Source organism: Lithobates pipiens, unplaced genomic scaffold (assembly GCF_037356315.1).
Source record: "Lithobates pipiens isolate NorthernLeopardFrog02 unplaced genomic scaffold, aLitPip1_a1.2 Scaffold_19, whole genome shotgun sequence".
Classification (NCBI taxonomy): Eukaryota; Metazoa; Chordata; class Amphibia; order Anura; family Ranidae; genus Lithobates; species Lithobates pipiens.
In genome coordinates, this window is record NW_027507764.1 from 29,127,652 (window position 1) to 29,153,598 (window position 25,947).

Here is a 25,947-nt window from a genome sequence, read left to right on the forward strand (position 1 = left end):
GATACCTGTTATTCCTTTGTTATTCCGCCTGGAGCAGTTTTCCAGGCCAGCTACTTTAGGTTGTAGCTGGCAGATAATGTTAGTGTAATCATCTTTTTTGTCCACCACTGCATTGTGTGCTTTCGTCACCACATTTATTTGGTTCTCTAATGACTCATTCCTCAATGGCTTCCAGCCCTTCCTGTAGGTGGGTAATGCAAGCTTTAAGATCTCTTTGTAGGTCAGAATGGAGTGAGAGCAGCATAGATTTGATAAAGCTCTCTGATGCAGGATTATCAGAGGCAGGGAGATCTGCAAGTGCTGTGACAGGCATGTCTGACTGGGTGTTGTTGGCTGCTTCCCCCAATTGCTGCCTCTTGTAGGTGTAGGAATGTAGGTGTAGGCAGGTGCAATGCATGAATCTATTCATGATACATAGAAGGCGGTGGCTGGAGAGAGGGGGAGGTGTCTGTGTGCCCTTAATGGATGCACCCCCACTGCCCCCCCAGCACACAGAAGGTGACTGACAGCCTCAGCTGTGCCTGTTTCCCTATGAGAGTGTTTACAGGGAGGTGTGTCCATTCCCTGCACTCCAGTCTCAGATTACACTCAGCTCCCTACACACAGCAGGTGACTGACAGCCTCAGCTGTGCATGTTTCCCTATGTGAATGTGTAGAGGGAGGTGTGTCCATTCACTGCATTCCAGTCTCAGATTACACTCAGCTCCCTGCACACAGAAGGGGAAAGGTGCAACCTCACCTTTACTCACTAGTCCAGACTATTATTATAATTACCTTATCATAGGCTGATTCCATTGCTTTCATACCCAAATATCTCTATGCATAGGGTACAGCTTATATAAATAATTGACACAACACAGTGCTTCATACACTGTTCCACTTTATTCTGGTTCAGACAAGGTGTTACGTATAAATGAAAGATGGGCGTCACCAACCATTTCCCACCAATAAGGGTTACACATTTCCATTTTACATGCATTCAACCAATCCTAGTCATTAACTCTTTATCGTTATAACTCATTATGTCACATTATATTATGTCACCCAGACAGATATAACTGCAGACCATCTCATGACACACGTAACCTTCCCTATGTCTGGTTTCGACTTCAACACATGTTCACTTCTTCAACAACAATAATTTCTCTTCAACAGCAAAATGATCAATGTAAAAGGTGCGGTCGTGTATTAGATTGCAAAACACAATATGAACATAAGGGGGAGCTTTTTCCATGATCCTTTCAGAAGGTGACTGACAGCCTCAGCTGTACATGTTTCCCTATGAGACTGTGTAGAGGGAGGTGTGTCCATTCCCTGCACTCCGTACTCAGATTACACTCAGCTCCCTACACATAGCAGGTGACTGACAGCCTGAGCTGTGCGTGTTTCCCTATGAGACTGTGTAGAGGGAGGTGTGTCCATTCCCTGCACTCCGGACTCAGATTACACTCAGCTCCCTGCACACAGAAGGTGACTGACGGCCTCAGCTGTGCATGTTTCCCTATGAGACTTGTGTAGAGGGAGGTGTGTCCTTTCCCTGCACTCCAGTATCAGATTGCACAGCATACAGCAGGGATTTGAGTGTAGTCTGTGACATTAAATTCTCATCCCATGCTGACATAAGATCCCTGCCCCCCCCCCCCGTACCTTCAGGAGCTGAGAAATGATCTTTGATCTGTGTGTTTTACAAGGCTTTATAGAAGATAGTGATGCAGATAAGCAACTTATGTAGGACAATTTTTTTCATTCTTTGTCTTTTGCCCCAGGCTAGTTACTTCAGTGGGTATATGTAAGGGTTTACAACCACCTTAGACTTCATAATAATATGAATAATATGAATAATAAATAATACATGTAATGATGTGAATAACCCCTTGGTGCCAGCTCCTGCAGGCCCTTTAAGGGGTTTAGAAATGTTGGGAAGCGGGGTGGGGCTTCTGACCATGTGATCGCCATAATTGGCTGTCACGACGGTCACATGATTGAAAAACTCCCCACCGTAAGCAGCAATCGGGAGCTTTCTGTAAGCACCGGGAGCGTGAAGGGCGTGCAGGGCGTAGGGCATGCGCAAAGGCCGTGCGCGAAGGGCGCGCGCTCCCGGCACAGCTCTACCAAGGCCTAGTCCACTGAGAGGCCACATAGTTGCGTGCGCTTGGTGCCAAGGTGTTTATTGAATGCAGAGCTGTATTAGTGTATGTCTTTTATACCTGTCTGGAGTTCAGATTTAAGTTGGCAAAAAAGGGCATGGTTGAAAGGAAAATGTGATAACGTCAAAATATCCGATCCACTGTCCTAATCTTTTTGAGGCATTCTGCTCGGAACTTTTCATTTTTAAATGTATAGACCAGCGGGTTCACTAAGGGGGTCCAAAAAAAGCATAAGAATGTGAAAGTGTTGGTGAGCTGCGGTGTTACTATCTTAGCTGGCAACATATAGACACAAAGAATGAGACTGTTCTGCATGGAGAACACAACGAGGTGGGAGCTACATGTAGAGAAGGTCTTCTTCCGGCCGGAGGATGAGGGAATTTTAAGAACTGTATGAATTATATAAGCATATGATACAAAAACAGACAAAAGTGCGATCAATATCAAGAAGAAGGTTATTACAGCACTAAGATTACGGAGGTGCGTTGTATCGGAGGTGGCTAGGTCCAAGAACGGAGCAGAGTCACAGAAGAAATGGTCAATTTTGTTATGGCCGCAAAATTGGAACTGGCTCTTTAAAACAGATATTACACTTGTAAATGAGGCAGAAAAGACCCAAACTGCAATGATCACCCAAAGATAGATTTCATTATTCACAAAGGAGGAATAGCGCAATGGATGACATACAGCCAAGTATCGGTCAAAAGACATTAAAACATAGTGAAAGCACAAAACATCTCCCGTGGTCCCGTACACCTGACTTTGTGCAATGCAGCCAGTGACAGTGAAGGTCGGCCTCTCATGAAGAACATCATTTAGGAATTTTGGAATAATGCTTGAGATGTATACAAGATCATTTATGCACATGCTCTGAATTATGAAAAACATCAGTGCCTTGAGGCAAGCACTGCTAAAAATCATATAGATGATCAACACATTTTCCAGGCAAATCAAAAGGTAAATGATCAGAAACAGAACAAACATCGGGATCCTGAAACCTTCAAAAGCTTTAAATTTGGTGAGCAGAAATTCAGTGACGGCTGTGCAATTCTCAGGATACACCACCTGTGGAGGAGAAAATCAAACATCAGATACACTGTTCATGTAACGCTACCCCACAGGAGCCGCTGGTATATTTGGGTCCTTTGTTCTTCTCCTGGCCCAGTACTGAGGAGCCACATTCCAACTGACACCACCAAATTTTCCTTTAAAGGATGAATTTGAACCCAAGCAACAGAATTCCCTCTTTAGATAGATTACTTGAACATAGATGGATGCAACTATAGGGTTCTGCCTAGCAGGGAGCCAAGGGGTTAACTGAGTTCAGAATCTTGCAGGTAGTGACCGGAATAACTGTTGAAAGATGGCAGTCTGCAGCAGTAGGGGGCACTGGCACATGCATCACTAGTAGAGACCTATGCCAAAGAGTGTCTGTAACTTGAAAAATCTGAAAGGCAGCAACTGCTTGGAATTGAAAATGTCGATAAGTAGGTTGGGAAACCTCTAACCCAAAGCAAATGACTGTCCAGTGATGAAGGGCCCCTCTTTTCTCTTTAAGATGCAGCTATGCTGGTGGTGGCTCTCACCCTTCTGCAGGCAACATGTCTCCACAAGTCTGCTTCCTGTACTCGATACTTGGCTTACTACTCTGCAGCTTTTTGGCCCAGTCTAGGCCCACATGGCTCAGCACAGCTCTCCCATATACACCTCCTTACACTAGCAAAGTCTCTCTTCAACTCTCTTTCATGTTCCTGGGATTTTATGTTTATTTGCTCCCACCCCCCGGTGATTGCCTCTGGACTGTGTCATTCTGTTTATCTTAACTGTGGGGAAAAAATCTGCTTTCAGCATACAAATCCCATCAGTCTCTATAGACCTGTATTAAAAGCTGTGATGAGCAATAATGCTAAACACTGCCAGTGTGTGGTTAAATACAAATCTGCATTACAGTAACAATGCACAGTATTACATACTCCCCCCACTGAAATTCTTTGGTCCCCAAAGAAACATAATTCAAACCAACAATGTTTGAGAGACATAACAGGTATAACAGTACAACAGTATTAATCAGGAAGGAGAATAACAAGTTCTCACTGTAAAACAAATTTAGTAAGAGTGTTTTCCACCATGGACTAGGATGGGCAAGTTGGTTGGGGGAAGGGGTTAAGAACCCTCTCACCCAATCCTAAGGTAACGATCAGTGAAGAGATGAGCATCCAGTGATGAGGGGCCCCTCTTTTCTCTTTAGCATGCAGCTAGGCTGGTGGTGGCTCTCACCTATTTTCAGTGAACTGGTCTACACAAGTCTGCTTCCTGTACTTAAACCGTGTACTCTTCTCGATCTAACCTGGCCTGGTCTAGGCCCACGTGGCTCGACACAGCTCTCCCCTTGGTGATTGCTGCTGGACTTAGTAGTTCTGTCTCAGCTTCAATGTGAGGAATAATTCTGCTTTCATTATACAAACCCATCAGTCTCTGTACATCTGTATTACAAACCTGTGATGAACAGTAGTGCTAAACATTGCCATCTTGTGGTTAAATACACATCTGCATTACAGTAACAATGCACAGACGTACATTTAGAAGATCAATAAATCTGCCCTATGGCTTCTGTTTTTTTTTTTGTTTTTTTGGGGTTAAACCTATTTACTATTGAAGAAGTAGGCTTTCAGTCACCAGTTGTCTACTCAAATTTTTAGAACATATTTTTACACATGTAGCGCTAGCCACAGAGGAGCTGCAAGCTGAGTGAGTCCTTATGCTTCCTGAGGTGATGACCTACTTGGGTAGTACTTGAGCTCACTGGTACACCTGTGGTATAAATAGGTTATAAAACGCAGTAAAGATCCCCTGCTATTAAACAGAATAAGCGACAGAGTGGCCTTACTAAATTATACTACATAAACCACTGGCCAGTGGGCTGGTGTTGGGCCCTTAGATGCTAGTAAGCGTATTAGCTTCAAAGCCTGCTATCCAAGGAGAAGAATGAAAGTATCCCACTGCAGGCAGTAATATCAACAACTATAATGTGCTGTAGCGCCCTTCTCTAGTTAGGCTGCAAGGCAAAACTTAGTTGTTGGCTTCCCTGCAGTCAGTGGAGCAGTAATCTATTGTTTCTGTCAGGGTCTCCTAGCTAGGTATTTGATTTCTCTTACCAGCTTCTGGGAGAAGCTGCCACAATATTGGGCAGGGAGAGTCAAATGTCCAGTATGAATATTTATCAAGCCAATTCCTGGAAGGAGACACCTGGGGGTGGTTGGGGAAGTGATAAATGTTTGGGAAGCCTGAGCAGTTATTTTCTCTTCAGGAAAGGTTCCAGTTCCCAGCTGTCCCTAGGAGAGCTACTGAAACAAGGAATTGCACTCTGTGTCTCAGCAGGACATGGAGGAGGCTGCTAATGGATTGTCCTAAAAACTTGGTATGGAAAACTCTTTTGTCTCCCTTACTAAGGATCTACCTATGGATGCTAAGTGGCAGGTAGCTTCTGTAACATTGTGAGTAAGACCTGATTTGGGACTGTAGTGTGGGTGTCTAATCCTGAAAGGATTTTTCACTTATGCCGCATACACATGAGCAGATTTTCCATCAGAAAAATTATGTAAACGTGTGACCCCGCCCCCTTCTGACACCACGGGGGAAGCCATAGGGAAGTCCCCGTGCGTCAGAGGGGACGGGGTCACCGGGTGCCCAGCCCTCAGTTAGATAAGAGCTGTCAGAAGACCAGAAGCGTCACACAGTCGGAGACTCCCATTGAGGCGGATCGTTCGACAAGTCCAGGGCAAAGTGGGGAAGAAGAAGCTGGAGGAAGATTCCGGAGGAGAAGACTGGAGGAACAAGCAGAGGAGGATAGAGGAAGAAGCGGGGGAAGAACAATAATAAAACCGAAGGAAGACCAGAAGAAGATGAAAGAAGAAGTGGGGAAAGAAGAAGACATTAATAAAGGAATTGTCAAAAACCGGCTGTTGTCTTTTTTAACATTTCTGACACTTTTTTTGTAAAATGGTAGGGGTACATTTGTACCCATTTCCAATTCACGGGGGCGGGATTTGGGGGTCCCCTTGTTAAAGGCGGCTTCCAGATTCCGATAAGCCCCCCGCCCGCATACCCTCTCAATCACCGGACAAGGGTTGTGGTGATGAGGCCCTTGTCCCCATCAACATGAGGACATCCTCCCTATGTTGAGGGCATGTGGCCTGGTACAGTTCAGGAGGGGGGGCGCTCTCTTGTCCCCCCTCTTTTCCTGTGGCCTACCACGTGGCATGCTCGGATAAGGGTCTGGTATTGATTTTTTGGGGGAACCCACGCCATTTTTTTTGCCGCTAGGTTCCCCTTAATATCCATACCAGACCTGAAGTGCCTGGTATGGAATTTGGGGGGACCCCCACGCATTTTTTTTTTTGGTTCAGGGTTCCCCTGTGAGGGAATCCCATGCCATTTTTATCAATGAACTTTTATCTGTTGGGACCGACAATTCATTATAGCCGCGAGTAGTTTTAAATGACTTTTTTTCCTTTAGAAATTTAATTTTGCTCTTGGACTTTTCTAAACACGGGAAAAATGCGCCACTTTACAGGCATACTATAGACACCCCCCAGGTATAAAATTTAAAGGAATATTTCACTTTTATTTCACTTTAAGCATTATCAAACTTTTTTTTTTGCATTGATACAAGTCCCCTGGGGCAGGACTCGGGTCCACAAACTCTTTTTATGACAATAAATTGCATATTGACCTTTAATATTAGCACTTTTGGTTTCTCCCATAGACTTTTAAAGGGTGTTCTTTTGAATTTGCAGCGAACACCGCAAATTGTTCGCTGTTCGACCCGACCTGAACATAAAGCTCATCCCTAGTCCCAACCACCCCTCTGTCCAAGGTTTTACTTACCTCCTCATAGAAAGAAATCAGGCTTATTGTGTCCAGCTCACAGGTTTTTCAAGAAAAACCTAAGTAGTATTTGTTGGTCTCAACAGATGTCTGTTCAGTTACGATGCCAATAGCCAAATCCAGTAGCAGACAGTTTATCCTTCTCAAACATGAACATGTATGGAAAGTATCCAGTTGCATCATTCTCTGTACTCTAATAAGCATACACAACTCCAGAGTAGGGATGAGCTGGGCGTTCGAGTCGAACGCATGTTCGATTCGAACACCGGCTGTTTGCCTGTTCGGAGAAGCCAGAACTTTGTGTGCCGTTCGTGCCATATTTGTGTGGTGCTCACGGCCCACAATGCATTGTGCCATCGCAGTGCATTGTTGGCTGATGATTGGCCAAGCATGCACTGTGACCCCGCATGGCCAATTACAGTGTTGGCAGCGAGGAGAGCTATAATTGGCCACAGGAAGGATGCCTGTGGCCAATTATAGCTCAGGGGGTTTAGTAAACGCCCCACACTATATGAGGCCACCCGTGTGGCGGCCTTGTGTAGTGTGTTGGGGTGTTCAGGGAGAGAAAAGGATAGGCAGGAACAGTGTCTTATTTTCTTGTGAACCTAGCACAGTTAGAGTTGGTGTATTGTGCCTCCTGCACAGTATACACTTGAAGCTACCCCCAATTGCTGGTGTTGTTCTGTTTCTATACCACAGGCAGTTGCAGCAGTTACAGTTGGTGTATTGTGCCATCTGCACAGTATACACCTGAAGCTACCCCAATTGCTGGTGTTGTTCTTTTTCTATACCACAGGCATCTGCAGCAGTTACAGTCGGTGTATAGTGCCACCTGCACAGTATACGCCTGAAGCTACTCCCAATAGCTGGTGTTGTTCTGTTTCTATACCACGGGAAGCTGCAGCAGTTACAGTCGGTGTATTGTGCCACCTGCACAGTATACACCTGAAGCTACCCCAATTGCTGGTGTTGTTCTGTTCCTATACTACAGGCAGCTGCAGCAGTTACAGCCGGTGTAGTGTGCCACCTGCACAGTATACACCTGAAGCTACCCCCAATTGCTGGTGTTGTTCTGTTTCTATACCACAGGCATCTGCAGCAGTTACAGTTGTTGTATTGTGCCACCTGCACAGTATACACCTGAAGTTACCCCAATTGCTCGTGTTCTTCAGGTCCTATACCGCAGGCAGCTGCAGTAATTACAGTTGGTGTACTGTGTCATCTGCTCAGTGTGCACCTAAAGCTACCCCAATTGATATTGTTCTCATCTCCCTGCAGGCCATTAGTATGTCTGGAAGGCCAACAAGGAGAGGCAGGCAGTCACGAGGCAATAAAAGAGGGCAAGCAGGCTCTGTGTCTAGAGGCAACAATGCTGGTCGTGGACACGGTGCATCCTCATCAGCACGTGACCATGGGACACGCTTGTCCTTATTTTCGGCAGCTGGACATGTTGAGCCGCAACATGCCGAAGACTTGGTAGAGTGGATGACCAAGCCCTCCTCATCCTCCTCATCCTTCTCCCCAGGCTCAGGGTACTGGCAAAGCAGCTGCCAACACGTCCTCTTCCCTTGTCTCAATGTCATCAGTCACTCCTTCTCTAGACCCACCATGTCCTCCTGAGGAGTGCCCCGAACTGTTTGAGCACAGTGTTGGATACAAGCTCCAGGAGGATGCCCAGCATTTTGAAGGCTCTGATGATGATACCCAGCTAGAGGAAGGCAGTAGCATGAGCCCAGAGGGAGGGGATGCCCAAGAATAACAGCAATCTAGCAATCATGTTCCACCAGCTGCAGCATACTGCCCGGTTTGCTCCAGTGATGAAGAGGGAGGGGATGATGAGGTCACTGACTCCACGTGGGTGCCTGATAGGAGAGAGGAGGAGTAGGAGGCACATCTCCAATGAGGCAGGATGCCCTCCGAGGGCAAGCTTAAGGGCAACACACCGACTGAATCATACCGCAGAGCTCCACCTGTGTAGGGTGCTGCCTCTGCGCGTTATTCCAAAAGTTCTTTGGTGTGGGCCATTTTTTAAGACGAGTGCATCAGATTACACCACTGCTATTTGCAACATATGTCTCAAGCGTATCTAGTGTGGCCAAAACATCAGCTGCTTGGGCACCACATGCTTGACCAGACATATGTTGACCTGCCATGCAGCTCGTTGGCAAGCGTACCTTAAAGACCCACACCAAAGAACAAAGCGGACCTCTCCTTGCTCCTCATCAGATGGGATCTCCAACCCCACTATACCTTCAGTCCTCTCTGAAACCTGCACTGAGAGGAATAAAAGTGTAGAATTAGGTGTGTCACAGCCAAGTACTTGCGGGCACTCTGCTAGCAGTACACTGACGTCCGATTGTACCAGGCAAATTTCCCTGCCCCAGCTGCTGGACCGTCGAAAGAAGTTCACTCCCAGCCATCCACATGCCCAGTGGTTGAATGCTAGCTTGGCTAAATTGCTAGCACTTCAACTGCTGCCTTTTCAGTTGGTAGACTTGGCCCCCTTCCGTGAGTTTGGGCAATGTGCGGTTCCTCAGTGGCAGGTTCCCAAACGCCACTTTTTCTCAAGGAAGGTGATTCCTGCTCTCTACCAGCATGTGGAAGGCAATGTCCATGCTTTGCTTGACAGGGCGGTCAGCGGTAAGGTGCATATTCCCACTGACTCATGGTCCAGCAGGCATGGACAGGGATGTTACCTATCTTTCCCGGTGCATTGGGTGACTCTTCTGGCAGCTGAGAAGGATGTAGGACAAGGTGCAGTAGTGTTGGAGGTTGTTCCGCCACCACGCCTCCAAAATGCTACTACTGGTTGTGACACACCTCTCTCCTCCACCCCCTCCTCTTCTTCTTCCTCCATGGCCTCTTCCTGTGCTTTGTCCTTGGAACCAGTGGTGCTCCGTAAGGCGTTCAAGGGGCTACGCAAGTATTCGGGCAAAAATATGGCATGCCATGCTTGCGCTGGTTTGTTTGGGGGACAGGAGCCACACTTGGGAAGATATTTTGTCAGCTCTGCAAGGGCAGGCCGAGAGGTGGCTGACACCACACCAGCTTAAGCCAGGAATGGTGGTTTGCGACAATGGCACCAACCTCCTCTCCGCCCTCCGACAGGGATAACTGACCCATGTGCCCCATGTTGCTCACGTCCTTAACCTGGTGGTGCAGCAGTTCTTGGCAGGTACCCGGGCTTACAGGATGTCCTGAGGAAGGCCAGGAAAGTCTGTGTGCATTTCCGCCGATCATATAATGCCAGTGCTCGGCTGGCTGATCTCCAAAACGAGTTGAACCTGCCCAAGAACCGCCTTATATGTGACATGCCCACCAGGTGGAACTCAATGTTGGCCATGCTGCAGTGGCTGCACATACAGCAGAGGGCCATCAATGAGTACCTGTGTGACTACGGCACCAGGACAGGGTCAAGGGAGATTGGTTTTTTTTCACCACGCCAGTGGGGCATGATCAGGGATGCATGCACTGTCCTGTCACAATTTGAGGAGGCCACGAGGATGGTGAGCAGTGACAGTGCATGCATCAGTGACACCGTACCTCTTGTCCACTTGTTGGAGAATACGCTGCATGGAAAAATGGACAGGGCACTTGAGGCAGAACAGAGGCAGGAAGAGGAGGACTTCCTTGCCTCTCAAGGCCCCCTTTATCTAGACAGTGTTACTGCTGTCCCGCCAATCCCACAGGAAGAGGATGAGGAGGAGGAGGATTGTGTCAGCAGGGAGGTGGAGCCTGGCACTCAGCATCAGCAGCAGCAGTCTTTTAGGGATTATTTACAGTCCCAAGAAACCCGTGGACTTGCATGTGGCTGGGAGGAAGTGGCTGCGGATCATGTCATCCTTAGTGTCACAGAGGACTCCGGACCGAATGCCTCAGCTAACCTATGCTGCATGGCCTCCCTGATCCTGCAAAGCCTGCGGAAGGATCCTCGTATTCTTTGGATCAAGGGGAGGGATCATTACTGGCTGGCAACTCTCCTTGATCCACGGTACAAGGGTAAGGTTGCGGAACTTATCTTGCCATCGCAGAGGATGAGACATCTCCGGAAGGCCTTGCAGAAAGGTCTGTGCAATGTGTTCCCAGAGACTGGGAGGTTACAAACTTCTGGTCCTGGACAACGTGTTGCTGAGGCTTCGGGCAGTCACAGAAGGAGCGGTGGAGAAGGTGGCCATCTGGCCGATGCATTCAGACATTTTTTTTAGTCCGCAGCCCGAAGGTATGATCGGTTCCAGCGTCTGATTTACATGGTGCAGGAATACCTAGGGGCAAGGTCAGACTCTGGGTTACTGGGTCTTGAGGATGAATCACTGACCAGAGCTTGCACAGTATGCAATTGTGCTACTGGCCTGTCCTGCATCCAGCGTTTTTTCGGAACGCACATTCAGTGCTGCTGGTGGCTTTGTAACCGATCACAGGGTGCGCCTGTCCACCGACTCGGTTGATCGACTGACCTTCATAAAGATGAATCAGTCTTGGATCACCACCAGCTACCAAGCACCTGAAGATGATGTAACCGAATATTTTTTTTTTTTTATTTCACATCCCTTCAAGACTGCCTATGCTGATGCTGAGTGACTATCCTGTTATGTTGACTGACTATCCTCTTCCTCTTCAATTATCCTGCTGATAGCTTAGAAGAACATTTTTGGTTCTGGGCAACGCCACCAGTGCCTAAGGCCCAATTTTTCAGCCCCTGTTTAACAGGGGCATGTAATTACAATTTTTGATGCAATTCTTTGCAGCAGGGCTCATTCCTGCACTCCAACATGAGTATCTGGGCGAGGTTGCAGTGTCATGGCACCAGCACCAGTGCCTAAGGCCCAAGTTTTCAGCCCCTGTTTAACAGGGGCATGTAATTACAATTTTTGATGCAATGCTTTGCAGCAGGGCTCATTCCTGCACTCCAACTAGAGTATCTGGGAGAGGTTGCAGTGTCGTGGCACCAGCACCAGTGGCTAAGGCCCAATTGTTCTGCCCCTGTTTAACAGGGGCATCTAATTACAATTTTTGATGCAATACTTTGCAGCAGTGCTCATTCCTGCTCTCCAACTAGAGCTTCTGTGAGGTGTTGTAGTGTTGTGGTACCAGTGCCTAAGGCACAATTTTTCAGCCCCTGTTTAACAGGTGCATGTAATTACAATTCTTGATATAATATTTGACAGCAGGGCCCGTTCCAGCATCCACCGAGAGTAACTGAGAGGACTTACAGTGTTGTGGCACCAGCACCACACCACCACAACCACCAAAGGCCCAATTTTTCTAACACTGTTCAACAATGGCATGTAATTACAATTCTTGATATAATAGTTCACAACAGGGTGCTCCAGCGCCCACCAAGAGTCACTTTGAGGGCTTACAGTGTTAACGTGTGGCAACACCAACACCTTAGGGCCAAATCTCTGCAGAGCATATAGGGCGGGCCCATACTTTCAAACATCCAAATTACAAACGTCTCCTACTTGCAAACAGAAGGAGACAACAGGAAGTGAGGTGAAAAAAGACAGACAGCCAAAAAAATTATACAGGGGTGATAACCCTTCCCTATTTTTTCCAAAAAGCTTAAAAATAGATTTTTTTTACTGGAGCTACACTTTAAAAATGTACCAGTTCAAAATTATAAACATATTCTACTTAAAGTGGGAGTCTGCCGGGAGTTCCGCCGTTTTTTTTTTTAAAAGCCAGCAGCTACAAATACTGCAGCTGCTGACTTTTAAAAAAAGGACACTTACCCGCCCATCGCGCCCGCGATGTTGGCACCCGAAACCGATCTCTCGATCGTCTCTCGGGTGCTGCCGCTGCTATCTTGGGTATGGGAATCAGGAAGTGGAGCCTTTCGGCTTCATTTCCCGGTTCCCTACTGCGCATACGAAAGTCGCGCTGCGCAATAAGGATGGTCCCGCTGCCTCTGGGATCTCTGTGTTTCGCAGTAGGCAGCGGGGGACTTTCGGAAAGGGGCGTACATTCTGCAGAATCTACGCCCCTTTCCGCAGATAGCTATGCCGGAAGTGGGTGCAGATACCTGTACTGTACAGGTACCTGCACCCCCCTCCCTCCTGAAAGATGCCAATTGTGGCGCCGGAGGGGGGGAGGATTCCAATGAGCGGAAGGTCCACTTTAGGGTGGACCTCCGCTTTAACACAACAAACCTACACAGTCCCTGTCTTGTTTGCACCGCCTGTATACTGCTGTTCTGAGTATATAGAACCTAAGGGCCCCACGCCTTTCCTTTTTTTTAAATTTGGGTACGGGGTTCCCATTAATATCTCTACAAGGCCCAAAGGTAATGGTAATGCCATTTTTCTCACTGATTCTCACTGATTTTCATTCATATTGCCAGAACCAGACATTATATTAAAACCGCAAACAGTTTTAAATGACTTTTTTTCCATTAAATGTCATTTTGTGCAGGGACTGTTCTAAACACAGGAAACATGTGCCACTTCACAGGCATACTATAGACTACCCCCAGGCATGATATTTAAAGGAATATTTCACTTTTTTTTTTTCACTTTAAGCATCATTAAAATTAGTGCTCCCGAAAAAACTGACGTTTTTAAAAGTTTTTTTTGCATTGATCCTTGTCCCCTGGGGACAATAACTTGCATATTAGCCTTTAAAATTAGCACTTTTGATTTCAAATGTTCGAGTCCCATAGACTTTAATGGGGTTATAAAGTTTGTACGAATTTTCGGTCCGTTTTGAAGGTTCTGGTGCGAACCGAACCGAGGGGGGGGGGGTGTTCGGCTCACCCCTACTCTGGAGATATACAGTGCCTTGAAAAAGTATTCATACTCCTTGATATTTTCCACATTTTGTCATGGTACAACCAAAAATGTAAATGTATTTTATTGGGATTTTATGTAATAGACCAACACAAAGTGGCACATAATTGTGAAGTGGAAGAAAAATGATACTGATGATGTTCCTGACGTGAATTTTCCGGCAGTGACGCCTTCCGTGTGTTCTGGTCCTGGTGCTCTCTGGAGAAGGCCTCAACTGCAGCCGCAGGATGCCTTTACATAGCCCACCTTCTTCTAGACAGGTGCAGCAGGCACAGTGGTGGGGCGGCAGACAAATATACAGGTGTGGGGGGCTGACATATATACAGGTGTGTGTTTGGGGGGGGGGCTGACATATTTACAGGTTTTGCTCTACAAAATCCCCAACTGTAGTGGGGACATGAACAGGAGGGGGTGACAGAATTCAGCAAGTTCAACCAGGTTTTTTGCAGAATACAGAAAACAAATGACTTGGTGAGTGTAAACAGCACATAATACATTATTGATAGTTTTTAATGATGTGGAGTAGCTGTAAGCAGTATATATACAGTATATGACTGCCACTGTGAAACTGGTTCTAAAGTGGTTTCAAAATACATTGGGAGGGAAGATATCTCTAACCCAGTGCCCAGATCTTGCTGAAGATCATTCAATAATAGGCTTATAATAGGCTTGACCTTATAATATTAGGCGTGGGCGTAGTTCAGACCTAACATTAGGAAACAAGTGTGTTCCATCCAGGAGACACACACTATATTACTAAAAGTATTGGGACACCTGCCTTTACCCATACATGAACTTTAATGTCATCCCAGTCTTAGTCCGTAGGGTTCAATATTGGGTTGGCCCGCCCTTTGCAGCTATACCAGCTTCAACTCTTATGGGAAGGTCGTCCACAAGGTTTTTGAGTGTGTCTATGGGAACGTTTGACCATTCTCCCCGAAGCACATGTGTGAGGTCAGGCTAGGACAAGAAGGTTGTGTAAGACGATCTGAGGGGCTAAGCAAAAAGCCAAAGACCAGGGTTTGGGGCATAAGCAGTGGCAATGCTACAGAGAGAAAGAGGTGGGTCAGTATTATTTTTTTTTGTGTCTGTTTTTTGATAGTGAAGACCCCTGCATGGGAAACCCTAATCTAAGGACTTTACTTTATTTTCAAATAAAAGTGGGCCGGCAAGCCTTAAATCATAGTTCTTGATTCACATGAGCTCAAAAATACATCTACCACTGAGCTAAATCTCATTATTTTTTGCTGAAGTCTTATCCAAAAGGCTGAAGAGCCGTTTTAAATAGAATAAGTCTTTAAAAGCTGCTGTCTTGGTACCACGAGAGTTCTGAAGGGTCACAGACATGGATCATTGTTCCCTGGGAGATCACTTCACTAAGGCCTGCAATCATTTGCCAGCAAGAGCCCAAGGTATCCAGCAGCCCAGGCCACAATGTAGTTCATTTCACACTGCTACCGGGACACCAGAGCATGTCCAGCCTCATTGTTACAGATCACTGGACCTCCTGCACCTCAAGAGGCTGCCACCTGGCCCTAGGAGTTGAGAGGGCCACCAGCCCATGTTTCTCTCAGTCATTTAATCACAGGAGCGGTCAGAGCAGGACATTCAGCAGAAAAATCCCAGCACATCTGACCTGATTTGGACTTCACGTCACAAATACCACCCTACAATCTCCCCAAAGAAACAGAGCGAGGTAGTAGGGTTAGAGGGCTTAGATAGAAAGTCCAGGTACTCTTGGAACTTAGTCAATTAGAAAAGAGTCTCTCACATTATAAAATCCAGAGAATAGCCATTCACAACTGGATCCTCACCCTTATCGGATAGTCCTTCTCTCTCTAGGCCTAGCAGCCGATAGAGTGCTCAAACAAAGCAAAGTCTCTGCCACAGACTCGCTATTGGACACTTGAATAAAGTCTCTGCCACAGACTTGTTGTAGAACACTTGAATAACTGAAAGATGTAAACAGCTTAGAGAACCCTCGAACAACACCAGTATCTTGCAGCCGGTCCGGCGATACCATACGAGATCAGATTTGATTGGTGTCTTTCAACTAAGTCTCCAGGCTCCTTCTGAAAAGCCAACCTTTGCGTGGCCTTCTCCTGAAGGGTCCTCCCTTGGATGCTTCTCCAGTTGCTGGGCCTCTCCACAAACCTGAGACGGCACCGGACCACCTCTGAATCCTTCTTTCAGTTACTTTGCCTCGGGCCAGCCAGCCCCAAGACTCAGAATTGGGTGGATCCGCACCCCAGGCTATGAGAGCCCTGGGGGCTGGTCAGGAGGACCAAACAGACAGAAAGCACTTCTGGACCGGAAACCCCAAAGCACGTGACATCAGCACCTTAAGTACCCTCTCCCAGAATGCACAGCAAGAGGACACTCCCACTGGCCTGGTTCCGAGAGAGAATTGGCACTTAATGCACCTAACTGGACTGCGTTCCATCACTTGCCAGAGATGACAGCGCCACCTAAGGTCAGGCAGAACACCATGCAATCCAGCCAGACTGGTACTGAGGCCAAAATTTTGTGTAATTGAACCCAAAACCAAACTACAGTTCCAGGAATATTAAATGACAAAAACACATAGCGCGTGCTCTTCAAGAGCCGGCGCTACATTAGTCCCTGGTTGTGGTTGTGGACAGCCTCTGTACTATAATGCCCCATACGGTCGGACATTCCGACCACAAAATCGGTCTGATTTTTTCCGATGGATTTTGGCCGAAACTAGTCTTGCATACACACGGTCGCACAAAGTTGTCTGAAAATCCGATCGTTCGGAACGAGGTGACATTCGTAACGTACGACGGGACTACATAGAGGCCAGTAGCCAAAAGCTTTCGTCTCCAATTTTTTTCAGACAATGCGTGGCACTTTGTGCATCGGAATTCTCTACACACGATTGGAAAAAAGTCTGATCAGATTTTGTTGTCGGAAAATTTTAAATCCAGCTCTCAAACTTTTTTTGGCGGACATTCCGACAGAAAAAGTCCGATAGAGCCCACACACGATCGGATTTTCTGACAACATAATCCGGTCTGACAATTTTTTCCGTCGGAATTTCTGATTGTGTGTACGGGGCATTAGAGAAGAACTAGCTATTACCAGCCGCCTCAGTGGCCCCTGTGAGTTTACATTGGAGGGCTGGCAGGCTGAAAAGCCCTTGCTGGGAGAGAAAATAAATTGATATTTGATTTGAGGACTTCTCATTTAAACTCTATAGATGGATTTCTCCATAATGCCTACAGCTACAGAGATTAGTGAGGACTTGTTTAAAACTTTTTTTTTTTTTACTGTTTATTAAAAATATGTAAATATTTTAAAGATTAGTTGAACCTTCTTTATATATCACTAATTCAGTCAGGTTGGATAAATAATAAAAATAGGCTGGTCCGAAATTCAATTCAGATCTGTACAAATGTTTGTTATGATGAATTTATCATTATGAGGGGCTCCCACCACCCCTGTACTGTGCTGACTTTCTGGGGCTTTTAAATTCATCATAACAAATAATCGTAGCAAATAGGGATGAGCTTCGTGTTCGAGTCGAACATACGTTCGACTCGAACATCGGCTGTTCGCCCGTTCGGCGAAGTCCGAACGTTTGGGTCCGTTCGCGACAAATTCGTGTGGCGCTCACGGCCCACAATGCACTGCGATGGCGCAGTGCATTGCTGGCTCATGATTGGCCAAGCATGCACTGTGACCCCGCATGCTTGGCCAATCGCAGCACAAGCAGCGAGGAGAGCCATGATTGGCCACAGGCAGGATGCCTGTGGCCAATCATAGCTCAGGCTGTGTAGTGCACGCCCCACACTATATAAGGCCGCCAGCGCGGCGGCCTTGTGTAGTGTGTTGGCGTCTGAAGCAGTGGGTGTTCTGTGTACCTTCAACACAGTACACACCGATCGTTTTCGGACGATTTTCGATCTTGCTGTTGTGTAGTGGTTGTTGTCTGCGTGCCCTGACCGCAGTATACACCGCTATATTCACCTCACCTATATAGCTAGTGATCTATCTTTTATAATAGAGCTTGCAGTCAGTAGTGTTAGGAGCTAGTGCGTGCTGTCTGCGTGCTCTGTACCCAGTACATACCGCTATATCCACCTACATAGCTCTTCTCTATTTGAGCCCACTTGCCATCTGCAGGAGTTATTGGAAGTTGTGTGTGCCTCCAGCACAGCACAGTATACATCTGTATATACCCCTTTATCTCTGGTGTTCTATAATAAAGGCATCTGCAGGAGTTAGTGCGTGTTCTGTGTACCTTCAACACAGTACACACCGATCGTTTTCGGACGATTTTCGATCTTGCTGTTGTGTAGTGGTTGTTGTCTGCGTGCCCTGACCGCAGTATACACCGCTATATTCACCTCACCTATATAGCTAGTGATCTATCTTTTATAATAGAGCTTGCAGTCAGTAGTGTTGGGAGCTTGTGCGTGCTGTCTGCGTGCTCTGTACCCAGTACATACCGCTATATCCACCTACATAGCTGTTCTCTATTTGAGACCACTTGCCACCTGCAGGAGTTATTGGAAGTTGTGTGTGCCTCCAGCACAGCACAGTATACATCTGTATATACCCCTTTATCTCTGGTGTTCTATAATAAAGGCATCTGCAGGAGTTAGTGGGTGTTGTGTGCCTCTAGCACAATATACACTACCCAACTGCTTTTTTACCCAACTCCCTTTAGGCCATTACCATGTCTGGAAGGCCAGCAAGGAGAGGCAGACAGGCGCGAGCCGATAAAAGAGGGCAAGCAGGCTCTGTGTCTAGAGACAACAGTGCTGGTCGTGGACGCGGTGCATTGTCATCAGCACGTGGCCATGGGACACGCTTGTCCTTCTTTTCGGCAGCTGGACATGTTGAGCCGCAACATGCCAACGACTTGGTAGAGTGGATGACCAAGCCCTCTTCATCCTCCTCATCCTCTCTCACCTAGTCTCAGGGTACTTCCCTCCTCTCAATGTCATCATCAGTGACTCCTTCCCTAGACCCACCACGTCCTCCTGAGGAGTCTCCTGAATTCTTTGAGCACAGTGTTGGGTACATGCTCCAGGAGGATGCCCAGTGTTTTGTAGCCTCTGATGATGACACTCAGCTAGAGGAAGGCAGTAGCGTGAATGCAGAGAGAGGGGATGCTCAAGAAGGACAGCAATCTGGCAGTCATGTTCCACAAGCTGCAGCATACTGCCAGGTTTGCTACAGCGATGAAGAGGGAGGGGATGATGAGGGCACTGACTCCACGTGGGTGCCTGGTAGGAGAGAGGAGGAGGAGGAGGCACATGTCCAACGAGGCAGGATGCCCTCCGGGGGCCAGCTTAGGGGCAGCACACCAACTGAATCACACCGCAGCTCGTTGGCAAGCGTACTTCAAAGACCCACACCAAAGAACAAAGCGGCCCTCTCCTTGCTCCTCATCAGCTGGCATCTCCAACCCCACTAGACCTTCAGTCCTCTCTGAAACCTGCTCTGAGAGGAATGAAGGTGTAGAATTAGGTGTGTCACAGCCAAGTGCTTCCGGGCACTCTGCTAGCAGTACACCCATGTCCGATTATAGCAGGCAAATGTCCCTGCCCCAGCTGCTGGACCGGCGAAAGAAGTTCACTCCCAGCCATCCACATGCCCAGCGGTTGAATGCTAGCTTGGCTAAATTGCTAGCACTTCAACTGCTGCCTTTTCAGTTGGTAGACTCGGCCCCCTTCCGTGAGTTTGTACAATGTGCGGTTCCTCAGTGGCAGGTCCCCAAACACCACTTTTTCTCACGGAAGGCGATTCCGGCTCTCTACCGGCATGTGGAAGGCAATGTCCTTGCCTCGCTGGACAGGTCGGTCAGCGGTAAGGTGCATATTACCGCTGACTCATGGTCCAGCAGGCATGGACAGGGACGTTACCTGTCTTTCACGGCCCATTGGGTCACTCTTCTGGCAGCTGGGAAGGATGCAGGACAAGGTGCAGTAGTGTTGGAGGTTGTTCCGCCACCACGCCTCCAAAATGCTACTATTGGTTGTGACACACCTCTCTCCTCCACCCCCTCCTCTTCTTCTTCCTCCATGGCCTCTTCAGTGCTCTGTCCTCAGAACCAGCGGTGCTCCGTAGGCGTTCCAGGGGCTACGCAAGTACGCAGGCAAAACGATGCCATGCCGTGCTTGCGCTGGTTTGTTTGGGGGACAGGAGCCACACTGGGGCGGATGTATTGTCAGCTCTGCAGGGGCAGGCCAAGAGGTGGTTGACGCCACGCCAGCTTAAGCCAGGAATGGTGGTTTGCGACAATGGCACCAACCTCCTCTCCGCCCTCTGACAGGGACAACTGACCCATGTGCCCTGTGTAGCTCACGTCCTTAACCTGGTGGTGCAGCGGTTCTTGGGCAGGTACCCCGGCTTACAGGATGTCCTGAAGCAGGCCAGGAAAGTCTGTGTGCATTTCCGCCGATCATTTAATGCTTGTGCTCGGCTGGCTGAGCTCCAAAAGGAGTTGAACCTGCCCAAGAACCGCCTTATATGTGACATGCCCACCAGGTGGAACTCAACGTTGGCCATGCTGCAGCGGCTGCACATGCAGCAGAGGGCCATCAATGAATACCTGTGCGACTACGGCACCAGGACAGGGTCAGGTGAGCTCGGATTTTTCTCACCACGCCAGTGGGGCATGATCAGGGATGCATGCACTGTCCTGTCACCGTTTGAGGAGGCCACAAGGATGGTGAGCAGTGACAGTGCATGCATCAGTGACACTGTACCTCTTGTCCACCTCTTGGAGCATACGCTGCGTGGAATAATGGACAGGGCACTTGAGGCAGAACAGAGGCAGGAAGAGGAGGACTTCCTTGCCTCTCAAGGCCCCCTTTATTCAGACAGTGTTCCTGCTGTGCCACCCATCACACAGGAAGAGGATGAGGAGGAGGAAGAGGAGGAGGAGGAGGAGGATGATTGTGTCAGCATGGAGGTGGAGGCTGGCACTCAGCATCAGCAGCAGTAGCAGCAGTCTTGTAGGGATGATTTACAGTCCCAAGAAACACGTGGACTTGTACGTGGCTGGTAGGAGGTAGCTGCGGATCATGTTGTCCTTAGTCACCCAGAGGACTCTGGACCGAATGCCTCAGCTAACCTACGCTGCATGGCCTCCCTGATCCTGCAAAGCCTGCGGAAGGATCCTCGTATTCTTCGGATCAAGGAGAGGGACCATTACTGGCTGGCCACTCTCCTTGATCCACGGTACAAGGGTAAGGTTGCCGACCTTATCTTGCCATCGCAGAGGGAGCAGAGGATGAGACATCTCCGGGAGGCCTTGCAGAAAGGTCTGTGCAACGCGTTCCCAGAGACTGGTAGGTTACAAACTCCTGGTCCTGGACAATGTGTTGCTGAGGCATCGGTCAGAAGGAGCGGTGGAGAAGGTGGCCGTCTGACTGATGCTTTCAGACAATTTTTTAGTCCGCAGCCCCAAGGTATGATCGGTTCCAGCACCCATCGCCAGCGTCTGATTTACATGGTGCAGGAATACTTAGGGGCAAGGTCAGACACCTTTCCCACCGAAAATCCTCTGGCTTACTGGGTCTTGAGGATGGATCACTGGCCAGAGCTTGCACAGTATGCAATTGAGCTACTAGCCTGTCCTGCATCCAGCGTTCTTTCGGAACGCACCTTCAGTGCTGCTGGCTTTGTTACCGATCACAGGGTGCACCTGTCCACCGAATCAGTTGATCGACTGACCTTCATCAAGATGAATCAGTCTTGGATCACCCACAGCTACCAAGCACCTGAAGCTGATGTAACCGAATAATTTTTTTTTAAAATATCACATCCCTTCAAGACTGCCTATGCTGATGCTGAGTGACTGTCCTGTTATGTTGATTGTCTATCCTCTTCCTCCTCCGCTGATATGTTGGAAGAACATTTCTGGTTCTGGGTGATGCCTAGGGCCCAATTTTTCTGCCCCTGTTTAACAGGGGCGTTTAATTACAATTTTTGATGCAATGCTTTGCAGCAGGGCTAAATCCTCCAATAAAACAAGAGTATATGGTGGAGGTTGCAGTGTGGTGGCACCAGCACCAGTGCCTAAGGCCCAATTTTTCTGCCCCTGTTCAACAGGGGCGTTTAATTACAATTTTTGATGCAATGCTTTGCAGCAGGGCTAATTCCTGCAATAAAACTAGAGTATATGGGAGAGGTTGCAGTGTCGTGGCACCAGCACCAGTGCCTAAAGCCCAATTTTTCTGTCCCTGTTTAACAGGGGCGTTTAATTACAATTTTTGATGCAATGCTTTGCAGCAGGGCTAATTCCTGCAATAAAACAAGAGTATATGGGGGAGGTTGCAGTGTGGTGGCACCAGCACCAAAGGCCCAATTTTTCTGCCCCTGTTTAACAGGGACATGTAATTACAATTCTTGATATAATATTTCACAGGAGGGCCCGTTCCTGTGCCCACCCAGAGTAACTGTGAGGACTTATAGTGTTGTGGCACCAGCACCACAACCACCAAAGGTCAATTTTTCTACACTGTTCAACAATGGCATGTAATTACAATTCTTGATATAATCGTTCACAGCAGAGCGCTCCAGCGCCCACCAAGAGTCACTTTGAGAACTTACAATGTTGTGGCAAAACCAACACCTTGTTCCGCCATTTCTGCAGAGCATATAGGGCAGGCCCCTACTTTCAAACATCCAACTTACAAACATCTCCTACTTGCAAACGGAAGGAGACAACAGCAAGTGAGATGAAAAAAGATGGACGACAAAACAAATTATACAGGGGTGATAACCCTTCCCTATGTTTTTCAAAAAGCTTAAAAATAGTTTTTTTGACTGGAGCTACACTTTAAAAATGTACCAGTTGAAAATTACAAACAGATTCAACTTAACACAACAAACCTACACAGTCCCTGTCTTGTTTGCACCGCCTGTATACTGCTGTTCTGAGTATATAGGGCCTGGGGGCCACACGCATTTCCTTTTTTTAATATGGGTACGGGGTTCCCCTTAATATGTGTACAAGACCCAAAGGGGCTGGTAATGGGCAGGGAGGGCTACCCATGCCATTTTTCTCAATGATTTTCAACCATATTGCAGGAACCAGATATAACATTAAAACCGCAAGCAGCTTTAAATGACGTTATTTCCGTTAAATGTCATTTTGTGCAGGGACTGTTATAAACACGGGAAACACGTGGCACTTCACAGGCATACTACAGACACCCCCCAGGCACCATATTTAAAGGAATATTTCACTTTTTTTTCCACTTTAATCGTCATTAAAATCAGTGCTCCCGCCAAAACGGCCATTTTTGAAAAAAAAATTTGCATTGACCCATGTCCCCTGGGGCAAGAGCCAGGTCCCCAAACCCTTTTTAGGACAGTATCTTGCATATTAGCCGTTAAAATTAGCACTTTTAATTTCGAACGTTCGAGTCCCATAGACTTCAATGGGGTTCTAACGTTCGTACGAATTTGGGGTCCGTTCGAAAGTTCTGGTGCGAACCGAACCGGGGGGTGTTCGGCTCATCCCTAGTAGCAAACGAACATTGTGTCCAATTCTATTGTAATGGAATTTGGATCCGAAGTTAGTATACGAAATGTCCTATTTTAAACAAAATTTGTATGCATAAAAATTTGTATTTTCGATTCGTATGAAACTAATCGCACATGTCTACTGCATAAAGGGTTCAAAATTCATATGCTGGTAACATGTTGGATAATCACAATGCAAGGATGAGGGCTTCAGTGGTCTGATGGCTGAAGTCCTGAGTATTATCAGGAAGTCATATATAAAAGACAATCTAATGCCACAGAAGATATCATAGACTGCAGACATACTACAACAAATGATCAGAGACTGCAGGCACGCTACAACAAATGATCAGAGACTGCAGACACACTACATCAAATGATCAGAGGCTGCAGACACACTACAACAAATGATCAGAGACTGCAGACACACTACAACAAATGATCAGAGACTGCAGACACACTACAACAAATGATCAGAGACTGCAGAAACGCTACAACAAATGATCAGAGACTGCAGACACACTACAACAAATGATTTAGAGACTGCAGACACACTACAACAAATGATCAGAGACTGCAGACACACTACAACAAATGATCAGAGACTGCAGACACACTACAACAAATGATTTAGAGACTGCAGACACACTACAACAAATGATCAGAGACTGCAGACCCACTACAACAAATGATCAGAGACTGCACACACACTACAACAAATGATTTAAAGACTGCAGACACACTACAACAAATGATCAGAGACTGCAGAAACGCTACAACAAATGATCAGAGACTGCAGACACACTACAACAAATGATCAGAGACTGCAGACACACTACAACAAATGATTTAGAGACTGCAGACACACTACAACAAATGATCAGAGACTGCACACACACTACAACAAATGATTTAAAGACTGCAGACACACTACAACAAATGATTTAGAGACTGCAGACACACTACAACAAATTATCAGAGACTGCAGACACACTACAACAAATGATTTAGAGACTGGAGACACACTACAACAAATGATCAGAGACTGCAGACACACTACAAAAAATGATTTAGAGACTGCAGACACACTACAACAAATGATTTAGAGACTGCAGACACTATAACAAATGATAAGAGACTGCAGACACACTACAACAAATGATCAGAGACTGCAGACACACTACAAAATTTGATCAGAGACTGCGGACATACTACAACAAATGATCAGAGATTGCAGACATACTACAACAAATGATTTAGAGACTGGAGACACACTGCAACAAATGATCAGAGACTGCAGACACAGTACAGAGGTGGTTGGAGACGTTACATGAGACTGCTAGAGATCACTGCCATTACAGCCCCATTACAAATCAATACTTCCACTAATAACTTTCCAGATCTGACAGCTGCACAGGATCTACCAAAGATCCTGAGGTTGGACCCCGGGGTTCTATGGAGAATAATCTGTGTGTTTAATAATGAAGGTGATATTTCAGAGAATAATATTTTCAGTGTTTTCTATGATAAGAATCTCCTGAAGATGTTCCATATTCCTCCTCAGACATCATCACATCTCCTGTACATAAAGCACATTATGAAGATGATGTAAATGGAGTTTTGTGTCCCTGTAAGGACCTCCGTTATACCAAACTGATAACAAATGATAAAACATCAATCAGTAAAACATTCATAAATCATTCTGTATATCAGATCTCAGCTGTCTATAGAAAGTCATCATTAATGATACAAGTGGAATGTTGTTTGTCTCACCATTCGTCCTGGGAATACGATCATCTGTGTTATAACACTGAATGTGTCCTTCTTCATGGTCCATGGACCTCCATGCTCCGGCAGAGGTCTCTCTTAGGGTTCCGTCTCATGGATTCTTCTCGGGGCCTTTTATATGTTTGTGATCAGCTACTTTACTGATTTTTCCCCGTGGGGTTCATTTCCCAAAGCAGATCATTAGATTGTATATTTGTTTTTTTGATGCTGCAAAGAATAATAATTATTTTCAGACTGAAATAAAAGAAGGTGGACCAACTTTTAATTGCTTGAGTCTGTTTAATGATTTATGAGCCCCCCCCCCCCCCTTCCAGCCCAATGCTGTAGTGTAGATACTGGGCTTCTTGCTGACCTATCACACATTTTGTTGAATTGGCTGTTAATGTGGTATAATGTGTGGAATCTAGAACTGCCTGAACCTCCTGCAGATAGGAATCCCTGCCAAAACTAAAAACGGCAACACCAAGATATGCCAAATCATATCTTAGGAATGGGGTGCACCATTTTTATAAATGAGGTCAGGGCCCCATGTAAGCCAAAAGCTAGGACCACAAATGGGCACAGACCATCTGGTGGCTTTTAAGGGAACCTACCAATACCCATCAGAATGACCAAGGGTGGCGGTGTACCTGGTGGGACCCAACCCTTCTATAAACTCATCCATTTAGGGTATGGGATAAATATCAAATTTGGATATTTAATTTAGTTTCTTTAAGTCATTGCAGAACCTTCCTTTGGCTACCATCCGGCTTGGAGTTGACCACTACGGGACCTAACCAGTTGCTATTAGATTCCTTCATAACCCCATTTGCTTTTGGATTCCTCCATTACCC

The 25,947-nt window shown here is 46.8% G+C and overlaps 1 protein-coding gene across 1 annotated transcript; it reads right to left on the reverse strand.

Moving 5' to 3' along the window:
- Nucleotides 1-863: 863 nt before the first annotated feature.
- Nucleotides 864-25,191, reverse strand: LOC143995862 (olfactory receptor 11A1-like). The gene is made up of 2 exons (XM_077490590.1): nt 25,100-25,191; nt 864-3,212 (listed from the first exon to the last, which is right to left on the reverse strand). The coding sequence occupies exons 1-2, from the start codon at nt 25,154-25,156 to the stop codon at nt 2,271-2,273; spliced, it is 999 nt and encodes a 332-aa protein (XP_077346716.1). The 5' UTR covers nt 25,157-25,191; the 3' UTR covers nt 864-2,270.
- Nucleotides 25,192-25,947: the final 756 nt, after the last annotated feature.